The sequence below is a fragment of the Canis lupus genome, chromosome 3 (genome assembly GCF_003254725.2).
Source record: "Canis lupus dingo isolate Sandy chromosome 3, ASM325472v2, whole genome shotgun sequence".
Classification (NCBI taxonomy): domain Eukaryota; kingdom Metazoa; phylum Chordata; class Mammalia; order Carnivora; family Canidae; genus Canis; species Canis lupus.
The window spans coordinates 84,076,115-84,096,027 of record NC_064245.1 but is presented as its reverse complement, the minus strand read 5'-3'; the positions used below and the strand labels follow the sequence as shown (position 1 = coordinate 84,096,027).

The following is a 19,913-nucleotide window of genomic DNA, read 5'->3' as shown; positions in this document are numbered from 1 at the left end:
AAGGAATAAATTGGCATATTTTTCTTTTTTGATGCTTTTTATTGTAAAATAAAACACAGAAACTGTATAAAACAAACCTGCCAGGTAATGAATGATAAGATGAACGACCATATAACAACCACCCTTTAAAAAAATGAAACTTTGCCAGCCACACTAGAAACCCTTCCATTTGACCCACTCCAATCACAAACTTCTCCCTCCCAAACAACCTGGTTTTTATTATGGTAATCGTTTCCTTGCGTTTCTTGATACTTCTATTAGGCAAATATATAACCCTCACATGAAAATACCCTAACTTGGTCTTGCCAATTAAAAACGTTTTTAAATTTAAAAATAATTTTTAAAAATATTTATTAACTTGAGAGAAAGAGACAGAACACTCATGAGTTGGGGAGGAGCAAAGAAGAGAGAAAGAAAGGTGAAAGACACTCCAGCAGACTCTGGCTGAGTGCGGAGCCTGACTGGGGTCATCCCACAACCCTGAAATCATGACCTGAGCCAAACCAAGAGTTGGATGCTTAACCAACTGAGCCACCCAGGTGCTAAAAAAAGTTTTTTTTTTTTTAAGATTTTATTTATTTATTCGTGAGAGACACACACACAGAGAGAGAGAGAGAGAGGCACAGACACAGGCAGAGGGAGAAGCAGGCTCCATGCAGGGAGCCCAATGTGGGCCTCGATCTCGGGTCTCCAGGATCATGCCCTGGGCTGAAGGCTGCACTAAACCGCTGAGCCACCTGGGCTGCCCTAAAAAAGTTTTTTTTGATATGTCTTTTTAAATCTACAGGTTTTCTCTCCTTCCCTTTGTTTTCCTCACACCTTGTGAGCTAAAGAACAGAGCCATTTGATCTTTAGAATTTCTCATATCCTGGGGTTTTCTGAATGCACCCTCATGGTGCAACTTAACATGTTCCTTTAGCCTTTGTAGGACTTGTAAATGGACAGCAGGACCAAGGGCTTGATGAGACTGTGGTGTCATCCCTTTGCCCATAACTATTGGCAAGGGAGTGTTCTTTCATTGAGAAGTACAGTAATATCTAATTGTCTTTTGCAATGTTAACAGCTCTTTCTGCTCAATGCCTAGAATTAGTCATTTATTAGGAGTTGCAAAATGGTGATATTCTGTTTATATCCCATCTGTTTTAGTTACTAGCTGGAATACTTTTATCGAGGTATTTCCTTTTATTTATTATTTAGTTACCCTGTGATGTGCAGTTTATTTAGGAAAGGCAAGAAGACATGCCTTTTCCTTTACTTACTGGCTTTCAAGATAATACATTAGTTCCCAGTCATCCTCAATATTTATTACTCTATCAGTATTTTCTCTTCAGAATGACCATATCTGGAAAGGGGATGCTGGTTGGTCAGTGTCAAGAATTCACAGATGCTGGGCTGCCACAGTCTCTTCAGACCTCATCTGCTATATTCAATTAGGCAAAACCCCTCCCAGTTTTCACTCCTGTTCTAAAATTGGCTCTTCATATGTTCCAGTGAAAACAGTGTTGGCTATTTTGGGGGTTCTCCTGTTTCACATCCATCATGTACCCTACTACTTCCTTTGGCTTTTTCCTGCATAAATGCTAATACCATACAGGTCTTATGGTTGTTTGTTTGTCCCCAACTATTGTGGGGATATCTTTTCACTAAGTTTTGTTGTAAATGTTTTCCATGGGATTTTGGTTTTCCTATTCAGTTGTTCGGACTGTTTTTATGTGGAAATCAGAGAGATTAAAAAACAAAATAAAAAAAGCACCCAAACCAAAAAATAACTCACTGCCTCCAATGCCATCTTCCCAGAAAGGGGTTGAATCTTTGAGGGGTTAGAGTAGAATTAAGAATAACTAAATTTTCTGATTTAGAATATCTGGTGCATGGTAATTTCCTTGATTGGGATTAAAAAATAGATGAGAAGGAAAGAATAGTGAGTGGAAGTTAAGATCAATGTTTGATTTCTTAGATTTGAAATACTTATTAGTTACTCTAATAGTAATGCCTTCTTAAGGAATACTTTTAGAATTTGATAGAACTAGATGATAAGAGATCAACACTTTGAAAATAATCAAAGCCATTATAAATTGGAGAAATTATTACTTTTGGTAAAAATTACAGTGTGAAAAACCAATAGAATAGAAAACATGCACTTGAAGATGAAGGAGACACTAATAAGTATTTGTGAACTAGTAGTTTTATGTGTTTTCCATAAATCTGCACAACAAATAAAGGTTTGCATTGAGCAGCAATCCAAAGAAGAAGATGCTATTCAGATCCATTTGTAAGGGATGCAACTGGGTTTTTAAGCCATTAGGTGTAAATGCCACAGTATATGTTTGATATAATATTAAGGAAATGAATTTATAAAAGCTAAGTATTTTTCCTGCTAGAAAAATAGATATTAAGTATTCACAAAGATAAAAGTCCTAGATAAAAATGTTAAGTGTTTATAAGCTGCAAGTTTTTATATTTTGAGTAGACTACGGTATACCATCACAGATCCTGTATTTTAAGAGTAGGTAAAAAAGTCTTCTCTATTATGAGCTATTCTAGATAATTCTATTATCTAAAGGTGCTCGGACTTCAAAATGGGATTTTTAAAATAGTATGCACATTTGGACACCTCTTATAAAACTTTTCATTCATATTTAATATCAACCCAAATGACTTTCTTTTGACCTCTGTCTTTTCCTTTCTTCTTTTTCTTCTTCTTTCTAAAATTAGGCCAGTCTTCAGAGACCTGAGATTAAACTTGAATCACTAAAAGAAGATATTAAGGAATTCTTTAAAATATCAGGTTTGTAAGTTGCTTTTTTCTCTCCTAATTCTTTAAGGGAAAATAAGGAAATACTTCATTTGGAGGAATATTTTATCTTCACACTTCAGTTACTCATTCAAAATTGTGAAGCAGTGGCTGGGTAGTTTTCTCTTTGAGGAGAATTAGAACTTTCAGATATTTCAATAAAATACTGCAAAACTTCAGGAACACTGATTAAACTAATCAGTTTTGAATGTAGTTTACTTTGTGATCAAAATACATCCTGAATGTATGAAGAATCTCCCTCGCCAAGCACCTCCTCTTTTGCTTCCACTTATGGCTTCTTTTCCTTTTACACTTTTTCCCCCTCCTCTTTTCTATCCTTTCAAAGAAAAGAAAAAGAAAACCCTAATTTCTTTTAGAGCAAGAAAAGAGGTTCTGTATTTTCTAACCTTTGCACTCGGAAATTGGCTTACTTGAGATATTAACTGGTTAAGTTCAAGTAGTTAGTGGCCAAGCTAACTGGTCTGATGGTACCTCATAATAATGTTTCTGTTGTTTAGGAGTTTGCTGACTAGTTAGTTTAACTAATTGGTTACGATCTGTCTATCAGGTGCCTGGATGTTTCTTGCCCTTCCCTTGGCACATTCCTCATAGCACTAGTAGTACAGTAGACAGCTGTAATTTTGGCATTAATTGAGCACCTTAGCAGTGGAAGAAGGAAATGTTCCTCCAACCATGAGAAAATGGTGCAATGGTTTTACTTAAAAAATAGTGTCATATTGATAATTTTGCTACTTAGTGTTTGCCAACAGACACTGTGAACATGTAGGAAATACTTCATTCCTTAATAACACTTACACAGCAATTGGCATTTGAAGAAGTTATTTCACAAATAAATATGCTGTTAGAGTTTTAGTGAGATAAATTTAATTATAATGTATGCTTATTTTTAAAACTAATATGTTTGTGTATTTTATTCTTTTTTAAAAAATAGGTTGGGAGAAGAAACTTCAGAATGCTGTTTATAGTGAACTGAGTGTGTGAGTTTTTTCTACCTATTTTGAGATACCATTATGTTTAGCTGTATTTACTTTGTAAGTAATGAATATAGTATTGCTGTGTACACTCATTATATTACATTTTTCATTAGTATTTATGTAGCATTTCATTTAAATTAATACATTGAAAAATTACAGTCTTGCCTGAGAATGAATCATAAATAGGTAAGGTTTTTTTACCACTGAAATTTTTATGTTAACAATTCATTTATCCAGTGTAGTTAGGGAAATAAGTTAATATTTCAGAAAACTGAAGCTTATCAATGTTCTTTTTATTGCCATTTTGGATATTAACCCTTTATCTGTCTTTATAAAGCAACTGTTCTAAATATAATTAACTTTTTAAATGTTTTTTGCAAGATTGGTGTCATTATTAAGAAAATCAATATTTTTGTTAATCTGGACTTGCCCTCAGAGTCTGTTGAGGTGTATAAAACTATTTGTCGTTACACAGAATAAGGAGTGTTAGCGTTTATAGTTTATTCAGTCTTCCATTATTCATCAGTTATTTACTGAGCACCTACCGTGTGCTAAGCACTGGGAATATAATATAGAACAAGAAATCAACTCCTACCCTCATGGAGTTTATAGTCTAATGGAGTTCTTATGTTTTGTTTTTGTTTTTTTTTTTACTGCTATCAGTGTGCCTGTGTCTTTCACATTCTCTAGATGCTAATACTTCTGTTTCTAACTTGTCCCTTCTAATCTGCTGTTAATTAGGAAACAAGATAATCTAGTTTATCAGAACTATTTCTAAAATAAAGAGACTCAGGGATCCCTGGGTGGCGCAGCAGTTTGGCGCCTGCCTTTGGCCCAGGGCGCGATCCTGGAGACCCAGGATCGAATGCCACGTCGGGCTCCCGGTGCATGGAGCCTGCTTCTCCCTCTGCCTGTGTCTCTGCCTCTCTCTCTCTCTCTCTCTCTGTGTGACTATCATAAATAAATAAAAATTAAAAAAAATAAAATAAATAAAATAAAGAGACTCAGATGAAGGCCTGTGAACCTGTGGTTGGACACACATTTTAAAAATTAGTATTTGCTTCTTTGCTTGTCATCATTTTCCTGGTTGGTTTACATTCTTAAATAAGATCATATTTAAGTGCTTTTAATTGAAGTTGACTATGACCATACCCCTGGTCCTAGTCACCAAGGAATAGATGTTTATCATGATAAGTAAAGTTTTAAATGTACAATATGCATAGAGATGCCACAGGTTACTTATGAACATGATGATTTATCTCTTTTCTATTACACAGAAAGCTTGTAACTTTGTGTGTCTTTCTGTCCAATAATGGTGTAATAAAAGTATCTGGTTGTGTGTAATTACAAATGGTGGATTCTCATCCATTGTTCATCATCCTCATCCAGAGGAGATATTACTGATGATTGCTATTTTTGTAGTCCAGTCCATTTCTGAAATTTGTTCTATGAGTGAATACTGAGTGCCTTTTTACTTGATGGCAGGGATAGTGTTTTTCATTCATTGTCTTACTTTTAGTATCCTAACAGTAAATATTAAATAAATATTTTTGAATAACTTGTTGGGATTTTTGAAGGAGCAAGTAGTATCACCTTTTTTACTCACTTGGGTTCTGAAGAAATTGAGAAATAAGATAAAATATAAAGGCAAATGGGAGATCAAAACTTACTTTTATTACTGATAAAGACTAGATAAGAGGACATAGCTTAGTGCAAGAGCAAAATAAATCCTTTAACTGAACTCCAGAATTAAATAGATTTAAACTTCCAGTTAAATAGCATTGGTGAGCATGTTTGGTTTATTATTCCAAAAAATTTTGTTATAATTTTTATTTATGATAGCCACAGAGAGAGAGAGAAAGAGAGAGAGAGAGAGGCAGAGACACAGGCAGAGGGAGAAGCAGGCTCCATGCACCAGGAGCCCGACGTGGGATTCGATCCCGGGTCTCCAGGATTGCGCCCTGGGCCAAAGGCAGGCACTAAACCACTGCGCCACCCAGGGATCCTATTATTCCAAAATTTAAAAATGGTGTAACAAGTAAAGCCCTGGAGAGAGGCCAAGAGTGTTACAGTAATGAAGCTCTTTCCACAGGGAAGGACACATCCAGCTTGGAGAAGAAGTGTTTCCCCTAACATAAATCAGGAGAATAAAGTGAATTTAGTATATTGTGTTGCATTTTCCATTGACAGAAACCATTAGATGGACAAGTAAAGAAAGCAAAGAGTAAAGTAGAAGAATTCACTAGGTTAAATAATTGGAGTGGAAAAAAAAAAACCACGCTCTTTCCTAATAAAGGTGTAGACACATGAGCTATACTTCATTTTAGTAAACATGCCAAAGATTGTTTTCTGATTCTTCTTTAAAAGAGAAAAATTTTTGTTTTCTGTCATTTACCCAAAACTTAAATTGTAGCCTGGGTTAGTTCTTCCAACTTAAGACTACTTATTTGGGGTGCCTGGGTGGCTTAGTCTGTTAAGGGACCCACTCTTGGTTTTGTCTCAGGTCATGATCTTGGGGTCATGGGATCGACCTTATTTAATTATTGTGTTAATATTTAATAGGCAATTAAATGAGTGTTTTACGCAAGCACTGTACTAAAAGCACTTTAAATGAATTGTCTTATACATTGTAATCTTCACAACAACCCTATGATTGTGGAATTTATTACTATAACTGTTTTACAGAAGAGAAAACTGAGGCTGAAACTACTTAAATAATGTCCTGAAGATCATATGGCTAGTAAATGATAGCATTGGGTCTTGACCTCCAGCTGTTTGAATCCAAAACACATGTGTTTTACTACATCTCACATATGTGTACATCTTATGTCTCACTTGTATTAAAAGTGTCACCAAACAAGTATATTTTACATTTCTTTTAGTGCCTTCTATAACGTCAAATAAATGGTATTGAGTCAGCAGGTACGAAGGTATTGGGCCACCAACCAATGCTAACACACAATATTTGTTAAATTGATGATACCCAGGAGTTATTAATCCTAAACTTACTAAAAAACTTAATTAAGATAGTCTTTACATGGAATATGCACTTTATTTTTTTGGTCTTAGTTTTCATTGTACTTTGTGTAGCACAGTTGATAAAGAATTAGGTTACCTATAATTTTCCTTTAAGGAATATCAATTAAAGAAGTAAACAAACCTTTTAAAAAGTCTTTCTATATAAGTATATATTATAAAAACATACACCATAGTCTACTGTTATAGGTGATATATGCAGATGTTTGCCACACTTTAGAGAGGTGTGAATGTTGAACAGTAGTGGACCAAAAACGGAAAGGTTTTAATCATGGGTACCATACACTAGATCACAGGACGTGGTTACGTCTTGATAGACATTCATGGCATTTGCTGGAAGAGTACTCAGGCAGTAGACCAGAGTACTTCCAAAATGTGCTAATCACATAGTTCTTCTTTACTGCCTTTTGAATGTTTCTTTAAATATACTTGCTATGTATTATGTACTGAGCTAGAAATTGAGGATAATGAACAAGCTGGATAGTTTTTGCTTTCACGGAGCTTACATCTCAGTGGGGCACACATAGTTTAAGGCGGCAATTATAGTACAACATAAGTGCTATGATGGGATAGTACAAGGAACACAGAGAGCAGGCACTTGATCCAGGTTGGGGATGTCATGATGGCTTACCAAAGGACACAATATTCAGATTGAGATAAAAAAGCTAAGATAGAGAGTTAGTCAGAGGAAGGAGTAGAGAAGAATGCCTTAGGCCGAAGGGATGCCTTACTTCTTCCTCAAGACTCGATATTTATTTTATTTACTTACGTACTTAACGATTGATTGATTGATTCAAGAGAGAGAGAACATGTGAGCACATGCGTGGGTGGCAGGGCAGAAGGAGAGAATCTTTCATGCAGACTCCATGCCGAGTGCAGAGCCCGATGTGAGGCCCCATCTCATGACCCCTAAGATCATGACCTGTGCTGAAACCAAGAGCTGGCTGCTTAACCAATGGAGCTACCCAGGTGTCCCTCAAAGCTTTTTAGACCGGATCCTAAAAACATTTGGGTATCATTTTAGAATTTTAAGCAGAGTAGTGACATGATCATATTTGCATTTTATACTCACTCAGCAGTATACTGGTTATCCAGTTTGTGCCACAAATTATGCTAAACACTGGAAATACCATCACTGGGGGTAAGGAAGACATTACCCCTGGCTAAACAGCTAGGCAAATTGACAAATAGGTTGAACATAGTGGAAGGAGAGGAGACTGCTTAAGAACCTGTCAGATGAATACAGGCAAGAGATGTGGGTTGTCTAAAATGGTGGCAGTGGGGTGGAAAAGAAGAGAAGTATTTCAGGGGACTCTGGGACAGGAGGAGGCAAGAGTCAAGAGTGCTGTGCAGGTTTCTGTGCTTTGTTCCTATCTGGCAAACTTCATCTCCTGTAAATATGGGAGCACTACAAGAACAGAATTTGAGCCTGTTTTGTTTACAGATCTATTTCTAGTACCTTAAATGCTTAGTAGATCCTTACTAAATATTTCTGAGTGAATAAAAATCTAACTTAATTTTGGCTTGACATTAATGATTTTGGGGTTGCCACCTCTTATTACCTATTTATGGATAAACTTCTTTGTGGATTAAGTAATTTAAGATTATCAGTAAGTGCTCAAGTTTCAATCCTAAATTTCTAAGTTTTATTAAATTTAGAAATAATTATCATTAAAATGAAAGGGTTTAAAAACAATATTTAATTCTAAACTACGTGTCCCTTATGAATGATGAACAGTATGAAATATGTTTTTCAAACTATCTGTATATATGAAGAAATATTGAGATATATAGATAGATAATTTTTTTTTCGTTTGTAAGTGGGGAATGATGATTTATTTGGGTACATGAAGTACAGATTTCAGTGGAAAGAACAATTAGCTAAGAATGATCATTTGGTAAAACTGCTTTAGAGATTGGATAGAACAGGTTGCTTTTTCTATTCCAGAAATGTTTCCTTGGCCATTTCAGCATTTTACTCTTAGGTCCTGGGATAAGTATAAATAATCTTGATATATCATATACACTTTACATGTTGGTGTCCCCCTTGGGATAAGGTATTTCTTGAAAATTCAGTGTATGGTTCTTGAGTATTGGAACATGACTGCTTTGCTGTAGGTACAAGTGTTATGAATAATTCCAGTAGGAGTTACATGTTGTTGTGAAAGAAACTGGAATCACTAAGTAAATGTTGAATTGTTACGTTTTCCTATTGTGCTTTCTGTGATTTCACATTACTGTGTGTCTCATTCATTATATTCCAGCCATTCTGGCCTTTTCTGGTTTTTAAACATTCCATATGTTCTTACCTCAGTCAGGGTCTTGTGCTTGCTGCCTCTCTGCCTGAAATATTCTTCCCCTAGATCTTTGTATGGTTGGCTCCTTCTCACTTACGTCCTAGTTCAAGTATTAGCTCCCCTAGACACCTTTCCTCCCCTTCCAAATCATTTCTATCTCATTACCCTGCTCTCATCTCCTCGTGGCACGCATTACTATCTGATATTGTTCTATAAATTTCTTTCTTTCTGTAGTTATTGACTGTCTTTCTTCTCTAGAATGTTATGTATATGAGAACAGGTGATGTTGTCTCAATTACCTCCATACACTTAGCACCTAGAATGGCTCAAATATTTGTTGAATAAATAAATGTTTTCTTAATAAAAATAATACATTTTGAATATGAGTGTAAAGTTACTTAGACAACAGAAAGAATACATAAGACATTAACATTTTAAAATTTTATCAAATTCATGTATTATATATTAAAACATGGTTCTTATGAAAGATAGTATTTATATCCAATCATGTAAAAATACATAATGGAAAAGGAAATTGAGAGGAATGAAGAGTTGATATGTTAGCACATTCATGAATTTTTTTCTTTTTTTTTTTAATTTTTTTCAACCTTAAAAAATTCCTCTAAATGTTACAGTATTTATATCCTAACAATACAGTTCTGACAATTTTTACATGAGCATTTACAAAACTATAAGTAATTTTAAAATTACCTCAAAGTATAGATTCAAATTATTGTGCAATTCAACTTTTAACAGGTAAGTAAATTGCTAATCTAAAACTGTAATACTAGTAGGATAAGATTTATTAGAGCTTTATTATGTTGTGGTACCTTCTGTAAACACTCAGAATTGCTGACAGATATTTTATTTCGTTTATAACATGGACCACAGAGGTAAGTGATTTCTAACAAAGAGAATTAATTATTTATCAAGATAATGTACAATATTTAGCTGCCTCTTTCTGTCCATAGGTTTCCTTTACCTAGTCATCCTGCTGCACCTCCTGAACATCTGAAAGAACCTTTGGTATACATGAGGAAAGCACAGGTTGGCTATTGTTTATTTTTTATTTTAGTTTTCCACACCAAGTTCTATAATGCAGAATGAGAGCACCTTATTGGTATCAGGAGCATATATTATACATTATATGGAAGTCTGGGTAGGAACCACTCCAGCGATGTAAATAGTATTTGCATGATCTCCCTTTTTGCTCTCAGTAATAACCAAGGAGCACACCTACTTAACTACAGTAATCCTGAAAACAGTGAGTAGAAGGAGGGATAAATCATGTACCATACTGGCCTGAAACTTTAAATGTGATAAAAGTATTATGTGACCATTTATTCCTTATGCTCTGTGATATTAAAAGAATGAGATGCGGATGAACTGACTCGGGCTTCCCTTAAAATATTGGCTTTTGAAGCCAGTGATACTGATACTGTATATGAAGGACGTTTGTTCTCACAGCAGGCTGCTATATCGTACTGTATTCTATTACAGAGCTCAAATGAACCTACTCTCTAAAATGTCCTAAAACAACTAAAATTCACTTAAAAAAAAAGAAATGCTTTTCAATAGAAAAACTATAAAGAATCATTAAAATAGGAACTTAGTAGATTCTGTTACATGCACCTGACCTCTGGACTGTTCTTCACGTTGGTGTGGCCTGGCCCACCTGCCTACAAGAAGGTCTCTGCCAGCCTCCCTCGAGGTGCTGGGTGCGACTCTCTGCCGCTGCCCGGGGGCTTATGGGGCACCACAGAGTTGACTTTTCTCAATTATAGTCTCAGAGATTATCATGAAAAATTTCATATATACCCCAAAGAACTCCTATAAACCCATCACCCAGCTTCAGTTATCACAGTGGTTCATTCTGCTCCGAAGAAATATTCTGCTGCTTTATCACATTCCAAGCAGTGGATGGGAGGCAACTTTTAATTTTTCAACTTTCGTTTAAAAAACTCTGAAAATTAGATGATGAAAGGAAGCAATATGAACAAAAAAACATGGAGATATTTCAGGAAATCTGTAATATTTTCAGATCTTTGGGTGGTGCCTTCAGATCCAGCAATCAGACAGTATTATCGATATGTCATAAAGCATAATTACTAAATGATACATGTATGAAAAAATTGTTTGACTTTTTGTTATAAAGATATAGACTCAAAAAAATGAAAGTAAAAAGGTTGGGCCTGAATTTTTTTTTAATATTTTGGTGAGATTTGAAATTTCGAAAGTTTTAGAGAAAGTATCGGTTTTAGCATATTAGGTGTAAGAAGCAAAATACTGAAGTTATTTTCCTGTCGTGACTGAAAAGAAGAGGTAGAGAGGTAAATAACAGGTCCATTCTTCAAGCCTCTGCTAGTTGCTGAGAACACATCAAATGGTAAGTGTGTGTGTGTGTATTACTCCTCTCTTTTCTTTCCAGACTGAGCCGCTAACTCAGGGGTTGGTACACTACAGCCCGTGGGCCAAATCTACGCTGCCATCTGCTTTTGTACAGCTGGCAAGCTAAGAATATTTTTTTACATTTTCAATTGGCTGAAAAGCCAAGAGCATAATAATATCTGTGACCCATGAAAATCATAGGAATTAATAAAATACGTTTTACTGGAAAATATCCTTGCTCGTTTATTTACACACTGTCAGTGGATGCTTTTGCACTACAGTGTCAGAGTTTAGTAGTTGCATAGACACCTTTTGACCCGCAAAGTCTAAAATATTTATCGTTTGCCTTTTTACAGGAAGCTTGTCAATCCCTGCACTATATTGTTCATTCTTTCAGAGCAGGGACTGTTTTTTATCCTCAGCATCTAGCACAGTGCTTAACCTATGGGACGCTATTTGTTGAAATAATTGATTCTTTAACTGTGGTCACACTAAATATCTCCTCTACTAGTTAGCGTCTGCATGCCTTCCTTTATTCTCCCTGAGTCATCTAGTTCTTCAGCTCCCTGTTCTATTAGGCAGTTCTCTCCTCTTTGCACAAAAGTTCCTTAGTCTGGATGGCCTAACTACCATCCCAGCATTGTGCTCCCCTGTACCTCATCATCTCTTGCCCCTCTAGATTTCTGTTCTGTCTGCCATTCCGATCCTGAGTGTAAGGCTACCTCTGTCGTCTATTTTCTTCTCCCAAACTGTGGAATACTTAGGAAAATCACATGAGTTTTATGTTTACCATCAGTTTAGTCTAAATCTGTTTATCTTTCAGTGGATTCATTTTGCTGCCTGTCCGTCCTTTTGTTGTTATTTATCATACATTATCTGCTTTCCAGTTAGGGTTTCCCAGAGTTTTTCCACACTTGGGTAGCCCTAAATTCTACCTCTCTCTCATTCATTTTTAACATTTGCCACTTAGTTTATTAAGAACATTCAGGTCGTCTTATTCAGGCCTCCACAGCTTCCCTCTTCTTTGCTACCACATTCCTTTACCTCCAGTGATCATAGAGATCAACTATCTACTGTGCATTTCTGATGTGAGGTCAAACTCAACATGTCTAAAACTGAGTTTATTATGTTATTCCTAAAATGAACGTCTCCTCCTGACCTTCCTATTTCTCTTAATTCATCATTAGTATAGTAATTTAGACTTGAAATAGCTTTCATCTCTGTTTTCCATATCCAAGTAGTCATTGAGTCCTATAAATTATTTCTTCCCATAGTCTTAGAGCCTTCTCTTCCTTATTATTATCAAGGCCATTACCATGGTGATCAGAGTGATGAGGAGGAGGACGACGACTACCTTTTATTGAGTGCTAACTTTGTTTCAGACATTAATTCACATCCTTGTCTTTTTGTTACACCTCCTGATTTTCAGCTTGTCTCTCTCCCCATCTTCATATGTACTCTTACCACAATTAACTTTATATAGCAGGTGAAACCTTATAAAGTATCTCATTGCCTTCTCACCAATCTTCAGTGACTACCGATGCCTTACAAGTTCCTCCTCCAAAGCAAAACATGTAAGAATCTTTGCTGTTTGTCCCTAGCTTCCCTTTCCACTTTATCAATCTCTGCTGTCTTATAACTATTCTGTAATGTTCTTCCACATGAATCATTTTGCCTTTCCCTCTTGCATCTTTCTTATTTTTGTTTTCTTGTCCTAGAAAGCTCTTATTGCCTGCTGAGCATCATGAAAAATCTATTTTCTGAGGGCCAGCTCGGATGACATCTTTCCTCTATGATAGTTATCACCCCTGTTGAAAAGGTTTTCTTTCTCTTTTGGACTCTTGCAGCACAGTGTCATTTTATGGTTCTTATCACAAATTGCATTCTATTATAGCAATTTCTGTGTACATCTTTTTGACTTTTGTTATAAGCCTCTTGGAAACAAAACAATTTTAAAACATTTTTATATACCTATTACATCCAGCATACTGCCTTTATGTAGCAAGAACTTAGGAAGTTTATGTCAAATTAATAGTGTCCTTGAAAGAAGACCTGAGCATAAGTAGTTGTAATGTAAGGTAGAAAGTGCTATGTGCTATGGGGGAGGCAGCTAAAACATTCTTTAGGAGCACTAGGGAGGACCTGGGCATAGGTGGTGCCTTATTAAGTTGTTCTTTGCCCTTTACAATAAAAAAGAACCTTTAAAAAATCCAGTTAGTAAAAAAACAAAAAACAAACAAACAAAAAAAATCCAGTTAGTATTTCCTTCCCCTTTTATTCAGTAAAACAGGTCAGAAGAAAATATTTTGGAACTGGAGCCTGGAAAATTTTGATTTTTTTTTTTTTCCTATTAAAGTCTCATGAGTTATTTGAACTTCACTTAGCTCTTGAGTTGGGATGTGAATCAACTCTCTGCAGTTGTTATTCAATTTTCTGGGCTGATGAGAGAAAGAGGTTTCTCATACTGCATCAGCATTTCCCAGAGTATTTTCTGCTGAATACTAGCCCTGAGAGATGCTCCACAAAAAAGGGTTCCATGGACAAATAAGTTTGGAAATTGAGAAAAAAAAAAAAAAAAAAAAAAAAAAAAAGTTTGGAAATTGAGGCCCACACTGCTTTCTTCTTGGTGGATCACAGTTTATTTATTTAAAAATTTGTGTTATTTATTCGTATTTGTTTTTATTGTAGTCTACACAGTATTACATTAGTTTCAGGGTTTCAGGTGTACAGCATAGTCTCAGGTGTACCTCATAGTGATTTGATGACTGTACATTATGCTGTGTTTACCACAGTGTAGCTGCTATTTGTCATCCTATAGTGCTATTAGTCTCACTATATTTCCAGTGTTGTGCCTTTCATTCATAGAATCACTATTTTATGACTTTTTAATGGACTCGATTTTTTTAAAGATTATATTTATTTATTTGATGGAGCGCGTGCGTACACAAGTGCACAAGCAGGGGGAGCTACAGAGGGAGAAGGAGAAGCTGACTCCCCGTTGAGCAGTGAGCCAGATAGGGGCTCAATCCCGGGACCTCGAGATAATGACCTGAGCCAAAGGCATTTGCTCAACTGACTGAGCCACCCAGGCAGCCTCTGGACTTGATTTTTTATAAGACTTTCAGATTTACAGAAGAATTGAGAAGATATTATAGAGTTTCCATAGATTCCATACCTAGTCTCCCCTATAATTAACATCTTAAATTAGTGTGATACATTTGTTAAAATTAGCAAACCAACATTAATACGTTATTATTAGCTAAAGTTCGTATTTTATTTGTATTTCCCTAGTTTTAACCTAGTGTCCTTTTTTTGTTCCAAGATCCCATCTAGGATACCACATTACATTTGGTTGTCATGTCTCCTTAGGCTCCTCTTGGCTATGACAGTTTCTCAGACTTTCCTTGTTTTTGATGACCTTGACAGTTTTAAGAAGTACTGGTCAGCTATTTTGTAGACTATCCCTTTGTTGGAATTTGTCTGATTTTTTTCTCATGATTAGACTGAGGGATTTCTTGGAGGAAGACCATTGATAAAAAGTGCCATTTATGTTCATCACATCATATCAGGACGTATACTATCCACATGGTTTATCACTATTGATGTTGATCTGGATCACCTGGCTGAGGTAGTATTTATGAGGTTGCTCCACTGTGAAGTCACTCTTCATCCCCACCCCCTTGTATACTGTACTTTTTGGAAGGAAGTCATTATTTATGGTTCACACATAAGGTGAGACAGTTATGCTTCACCTCCTTGAGGTGGGGTCTACAGAAATTATTTGGAATGTTTCTGCATGGAAGAGTTGTTTACCTCCCTCCAGTTATTTGTTATATCATTGGATTCATGGATTTTTTTTTTTATATACTTTGGGTTTTAGTTCAATACTACTTAATTTTGTTGAACACAGTTTATTTTGGCATGTTAAGGGCTCTGAGATGTTTAAAGATATTGCAGTAAAGATATTGTTTAGTTTAATCCAGTGTTCAAACTTATGTGACTGAAACCCTGTTTTCATGTAAAATATTTGGGGAACTACTTTGCTACACCTTTTAGAGAAAGAGTATTTGAAGAAACTGATATACAATGTGTGCTTAAATATAAGTATATGAATTTTCTTGTGAAATAGTACTAGTAAGTACATAGAGCTCTAATTATGTGCCAGGTACCATTCTAATGCTTAACAAGTATTTACTCATTTAATATTCATGACAAGCCTATGAAGCATGTTACTCTTAGAATCTTAGATAGGTCCAGTTTCACAAAACTAGTAGGTGGAAAATTTGGAATTTCAACCTGGAAAGTCTGACTCTATTATCTGTACTGCTTGAGATATTCAGCCTGGTTCTCTATCTACTCCAGTAATACTCAAATTCAAGATTTGCTCTGTGGTTAAACTTGTTTAGTTCTCTGTCAATCTAGTAACCTAAATAAAAATGAAAATTTTGATAGTTTTATGTGACTGTAATTCTCATCCTCTTCCTAATTGATCTTTCTGCCTTCTGTTTTGTCACTCTATGTCTTAAAACTTCCCAGACTTTTAGGAGGTTCCTGGGCGGCTCAGTTGGTTAAGTGTTTGACTCTTGTTTTGGCTCAGGGTCATAATCTCATGGTCTGATATCCAGCCTTGCATTGGGCTCCATGCTCAGTAAGGAGTCTGCTTGAGATTCTCTCTTTCCCTCTCCCTCCCCTTGTTCAAGCTCATATGCATATTCTCTCTCTCTCAAATAAATAAAATCTTTTTTAAAAACCCCAAAACTTCCCAGACCTTTAGTAGGATGCAGCTGCAACTTCTCATTTTTGCTTACAAAACTATAAATGATCTTGCTCCTTTTTACCATTCAGGTCTTATCTTGCATCCTCACACTGTTCCTCCCCATCCTGCCACTCCCCTGCCCACTTTCACACACATATACCTTCTCTGTCTAATTGTACTTGACTTCCTTCTCTTGTTCCAGCAGGAGAACTGTTGCTCATGCCGTTGCTTCTACCTGAAACTGCCTCCCCACAAATCTCACATATTCTGGCCAACTTCTGCACATTCTTGGGTATTGTATTACATGATGGTTTCTTTAGGAAGGCTTTCTGACCCTGAGATCTCAGATTCTCAGGTCCTTTTTCTTTGTCTCCAATTCTCTATCCAGGAGGCCCCTGTACTTCCTACTGCAGTACTTGGGTTGTCTGGATTATCATTGAGACAATGCCATTTCTGTGATGCAGGGCCACTGTCTCTCCTTTCACAGCTGTACCTTCAACATCTGGCTTGCCTCATGGCAAATGCTCAGCAGATATTTTTTTTTAAAGGATGGATGAATTGAGTAAATAAAAAATAGCAAATGTACCCTCTTAGAAGATATTCACACCCTTTTTCCTATTAATTTCACTTCTAGAACCTTATCTAAAGGGAAGAATTAGAAAACATAGAAATTTATGTTCATGATAATATTAAAACTTTTTAAAGAATCTAAATGAATAACAGTAGGACTTGCATATATATAGCATGATATCTCCAAAAGACAATGTTATACAGCTTCAAAATGTTATTTTTGAAAAAAAAAACAAAAAACAAAAACAAAAAAAAAACCCAAAAAACAAAATGTTATTTTTGGAAGCATATAATGAAATGAGAAAGCGTATACAATATAATCTTACATGGAAAAAGCAAAATATAAAACAGTACAATTCCACTCTAATTAGATATATATATATGTATACAGAAATGTGTATCTCAATTGCATGCACACATACATAGAAAAACTTAAGAGAACAAAGTACTAGCAGTGGTTATTTTTGGCTGATGGAAATTTATGGATACTTATTGATTATTCTATTCTTTACATACTGTTCTTTTTTCCAAATTATCTTGAATAAATGTATTACTATTATAACCAGAGAATTACTAAAAGCTTTTTTCTTTAGATAGCTGGATTATAACTATTTTGCTTTCTTTTTTTTCAGAGTGAAGGAAATAATTTTTAATTTTATAATTTCATAGTTTTTACATGCTAAATTATATGGCTTTTTAAGACTTCTTACTTTCATTGTTAGGAAAAAAAGTAGCAAGGCAATAGCTAATACCCAGTTAGAGATTTCAATACAGTTATGATTCTTTTTTAAGTTTTTTGCTTCCCGTGGCTTAGAAATTACCTTATTTATAAAACTCTGAAATCCTTTAACTTAATACCATAGATTCCAATTATTAGGGAAACTGATTTGAAGGCAACAGTAATTTCATTTGGAGAGGATGTGGGTTTGGGTAAAAGGTAATGTCTTCCTATTAAACACTTTAAATGTAAAAGGCCATTCATTTTTCTTTTAAATAACATTTTAAAGCTTTATTTATTTCATAAGTCTTTGCGTAGGAACCATTATTTCCTTTGTATCTTTTATTAGTGCTCTCTCTTTTCTCAATAGTTTATTTGCCACTTCCATTTTTTCTATGTGCGCTAAACATGTATTGACATTTTAATTTAAATAATAGCTTGAGACCATGACTTTTTGAGCATTTATTTTTGAGACTCTGGGCTTGTTTTAGTCACTTCTACAGATAGAGCTTGAGAAAAGTTAAGTATTTATAAAACTGGATTTGAGGTAGATCCATCATGTTTATCTTGTCCAACCTCAGGAGTCCATCTCCTTTTGCTTGAGTACTTCTGGAATCAGAGAGCTCACAATTTCACTAACTTAAGCCGTTTTGGTTAAGCCTTTCTACTTGTTGGAAAGTTTCTTTCTTGTATTAAAATGGCCCTATGCTCCTTATACCATTTACTCACTGGTCGTAGTTTTGTGCTTGGCACGTAGAAAGCACTCCATACACGTCAGTCAGTGTGGCAGTAAGTAAACAAACAAATAAATACCCCTAAGTTAAGATTAGAGTTCTTCAGGGAACCTAAAGGATGACCCAGGTTGCCAGCGACTACTTTCTTCATCTTGGATTTCCCTTCATTGTTAGGAAATTCTATTCCTCTTTCTGATGTTTATAGAAATGACTTCCCAGACTACCCAAGGTTTCTATGGAAATAACCTCTCTGATCATCTGACTGAAGTTTTGTTGTTTTTTAAGATTTTATTTATTTATTCATGAGAGACAGAGAGAGAGGCAGAGACATGGGCAGAGGGAGAAGCAGGCTTCTTGCAGAGAGCCCGATGCGGGACTCGATCCCAGGACCCTGGGATCATGACCTGAGCAGAAGGCAGACACTCAACCACTGAGTCACCCAGGTGTCCCTTGACTGAAGTTCTTGTAGGGGATACCTTGGGAAAGCCCTCAACCTTGGCATTGTGTCATAAATATGGAAGAGGGAATGGAGAAATGCAAATCATTGAAGTTACTTTCCTTTCAATATTTTTTAGACTTTTAAAAGAAGTGGTATGGGGATCCCTGGGTGGCGCAGCGGTTTGGCGCCTGCCTTTGGCCCAGGGCGCGATCCTGGAGACCCGGGATCGAATCCCACGTCGGGCTCCCGGTGCATGGAGCCTGCTTCTCCCTCTGCCTGTGTCTCTGCCTCTCTCTCTCTCTCTCACTGTGTGCCTATCATAAATAAATAAAAATTAAAAAAAAAAAAAAAGAAGTGGTATGTATTCTATTAACAACTAGAAGTTTTGACATACCCAGCTTCCTGTTTCCTCATTTATTCTTTTATGCTCTTTCCATGTGTGTATGACGTATGGGCTGATAATAGTCCTTGTGAAGTTTTTGAACCTGTCTCATGTTATTTGTGCTGTCTTATCTTCCCCACCCCCATGACAAAAGTGATGTATTTCTCAGAGACAGGGATGCTGTTTTATTCATTTTTAGTGGCATGTGTTTAATAAGTGGTCAGTAAATGTTTGTTGAATCAATATCTTTTCATTATTTGAATTTTCAGCCATAATAGTTCATGTCCCCTGTTCCAGCCACAAGAATCCCAATTTTTCTGAATTTAATATTCTTGGGATACCTGGGTGGCTCAGCAGTTGAGCGTCTGCCTTTGGCTCAGGTCGTGATCCTGGGGTTCTGGGATCAAGTCCCACATCAGGATCCCTGCAGGGAGCCTGCTTCTCCCTCTGCCTGTCTCTGCCTCTCTCTGTATGTCTCTCATGAATAAATAAATAAAATCTTAAAAAAAAATAGAGGTGAAGGCCTGAAAGGTGAATAAGATTTATTCAGATAAAGTAAGAATAAGTATGTTGGGGTTGGACACTAGAGCATGGAGAGTATGTTCAGATAAAAAGAGTAATGTATTTAAATATGTGTGTTAAAGAGGAAGCTATGAACAATGACAGCTATATTAAAAGCTATCAATTATTGAATGATTATTATCATTATGTCACTGTTTCAAGCACTTTACATCTTTAATCTTTATAATAACCACATTTTTTAAAGCTTTTTTTTTTAAGATTTATTTATTTAATTGACAGAGT

General features: G+C 35.7%; 1 protein-coding gene across 4 annotated transcripts in view; it reads left to right on the top strand.

Annotated features, from left to right (window-relative positions):
- Nucleotides 1–19,913, top strand: part of TBC1D19 (TBC1 domain family member 19) — a 141,998-nt gene that overhangs the window by 28,397 nt on the left and 93,688 nt on the right. Inside the window, exons 2-4 of one of the 4 annotated variants that reach the window (XM_025438657.3) lie at nucleotides 2,716–2,788; nucleotides 3,747–3,792; nucleotides 10,094–10,169. The exons of 1 other annotated variant lie outside the window; for it this stretch is intronic. In XM_025438657.3, coding sequence (XP_025294442.1) covers nucleotides 2,716–2,788; nucleotides 3,747–3,792; nucleotides 10,094–10,169 — 195 coding nt within the window. Of the gene's footprint in view, nucleotides 1–2,715; nucleotides 2,789–3,746; nucleotides 3,793–10,093; nucleotides 10,170–19,913 lie in introns of those variants that run through there. 2 more of the 4 variants (XM_025438658.3, XM_025438659.3) reach the window with 2 other exon arrangements.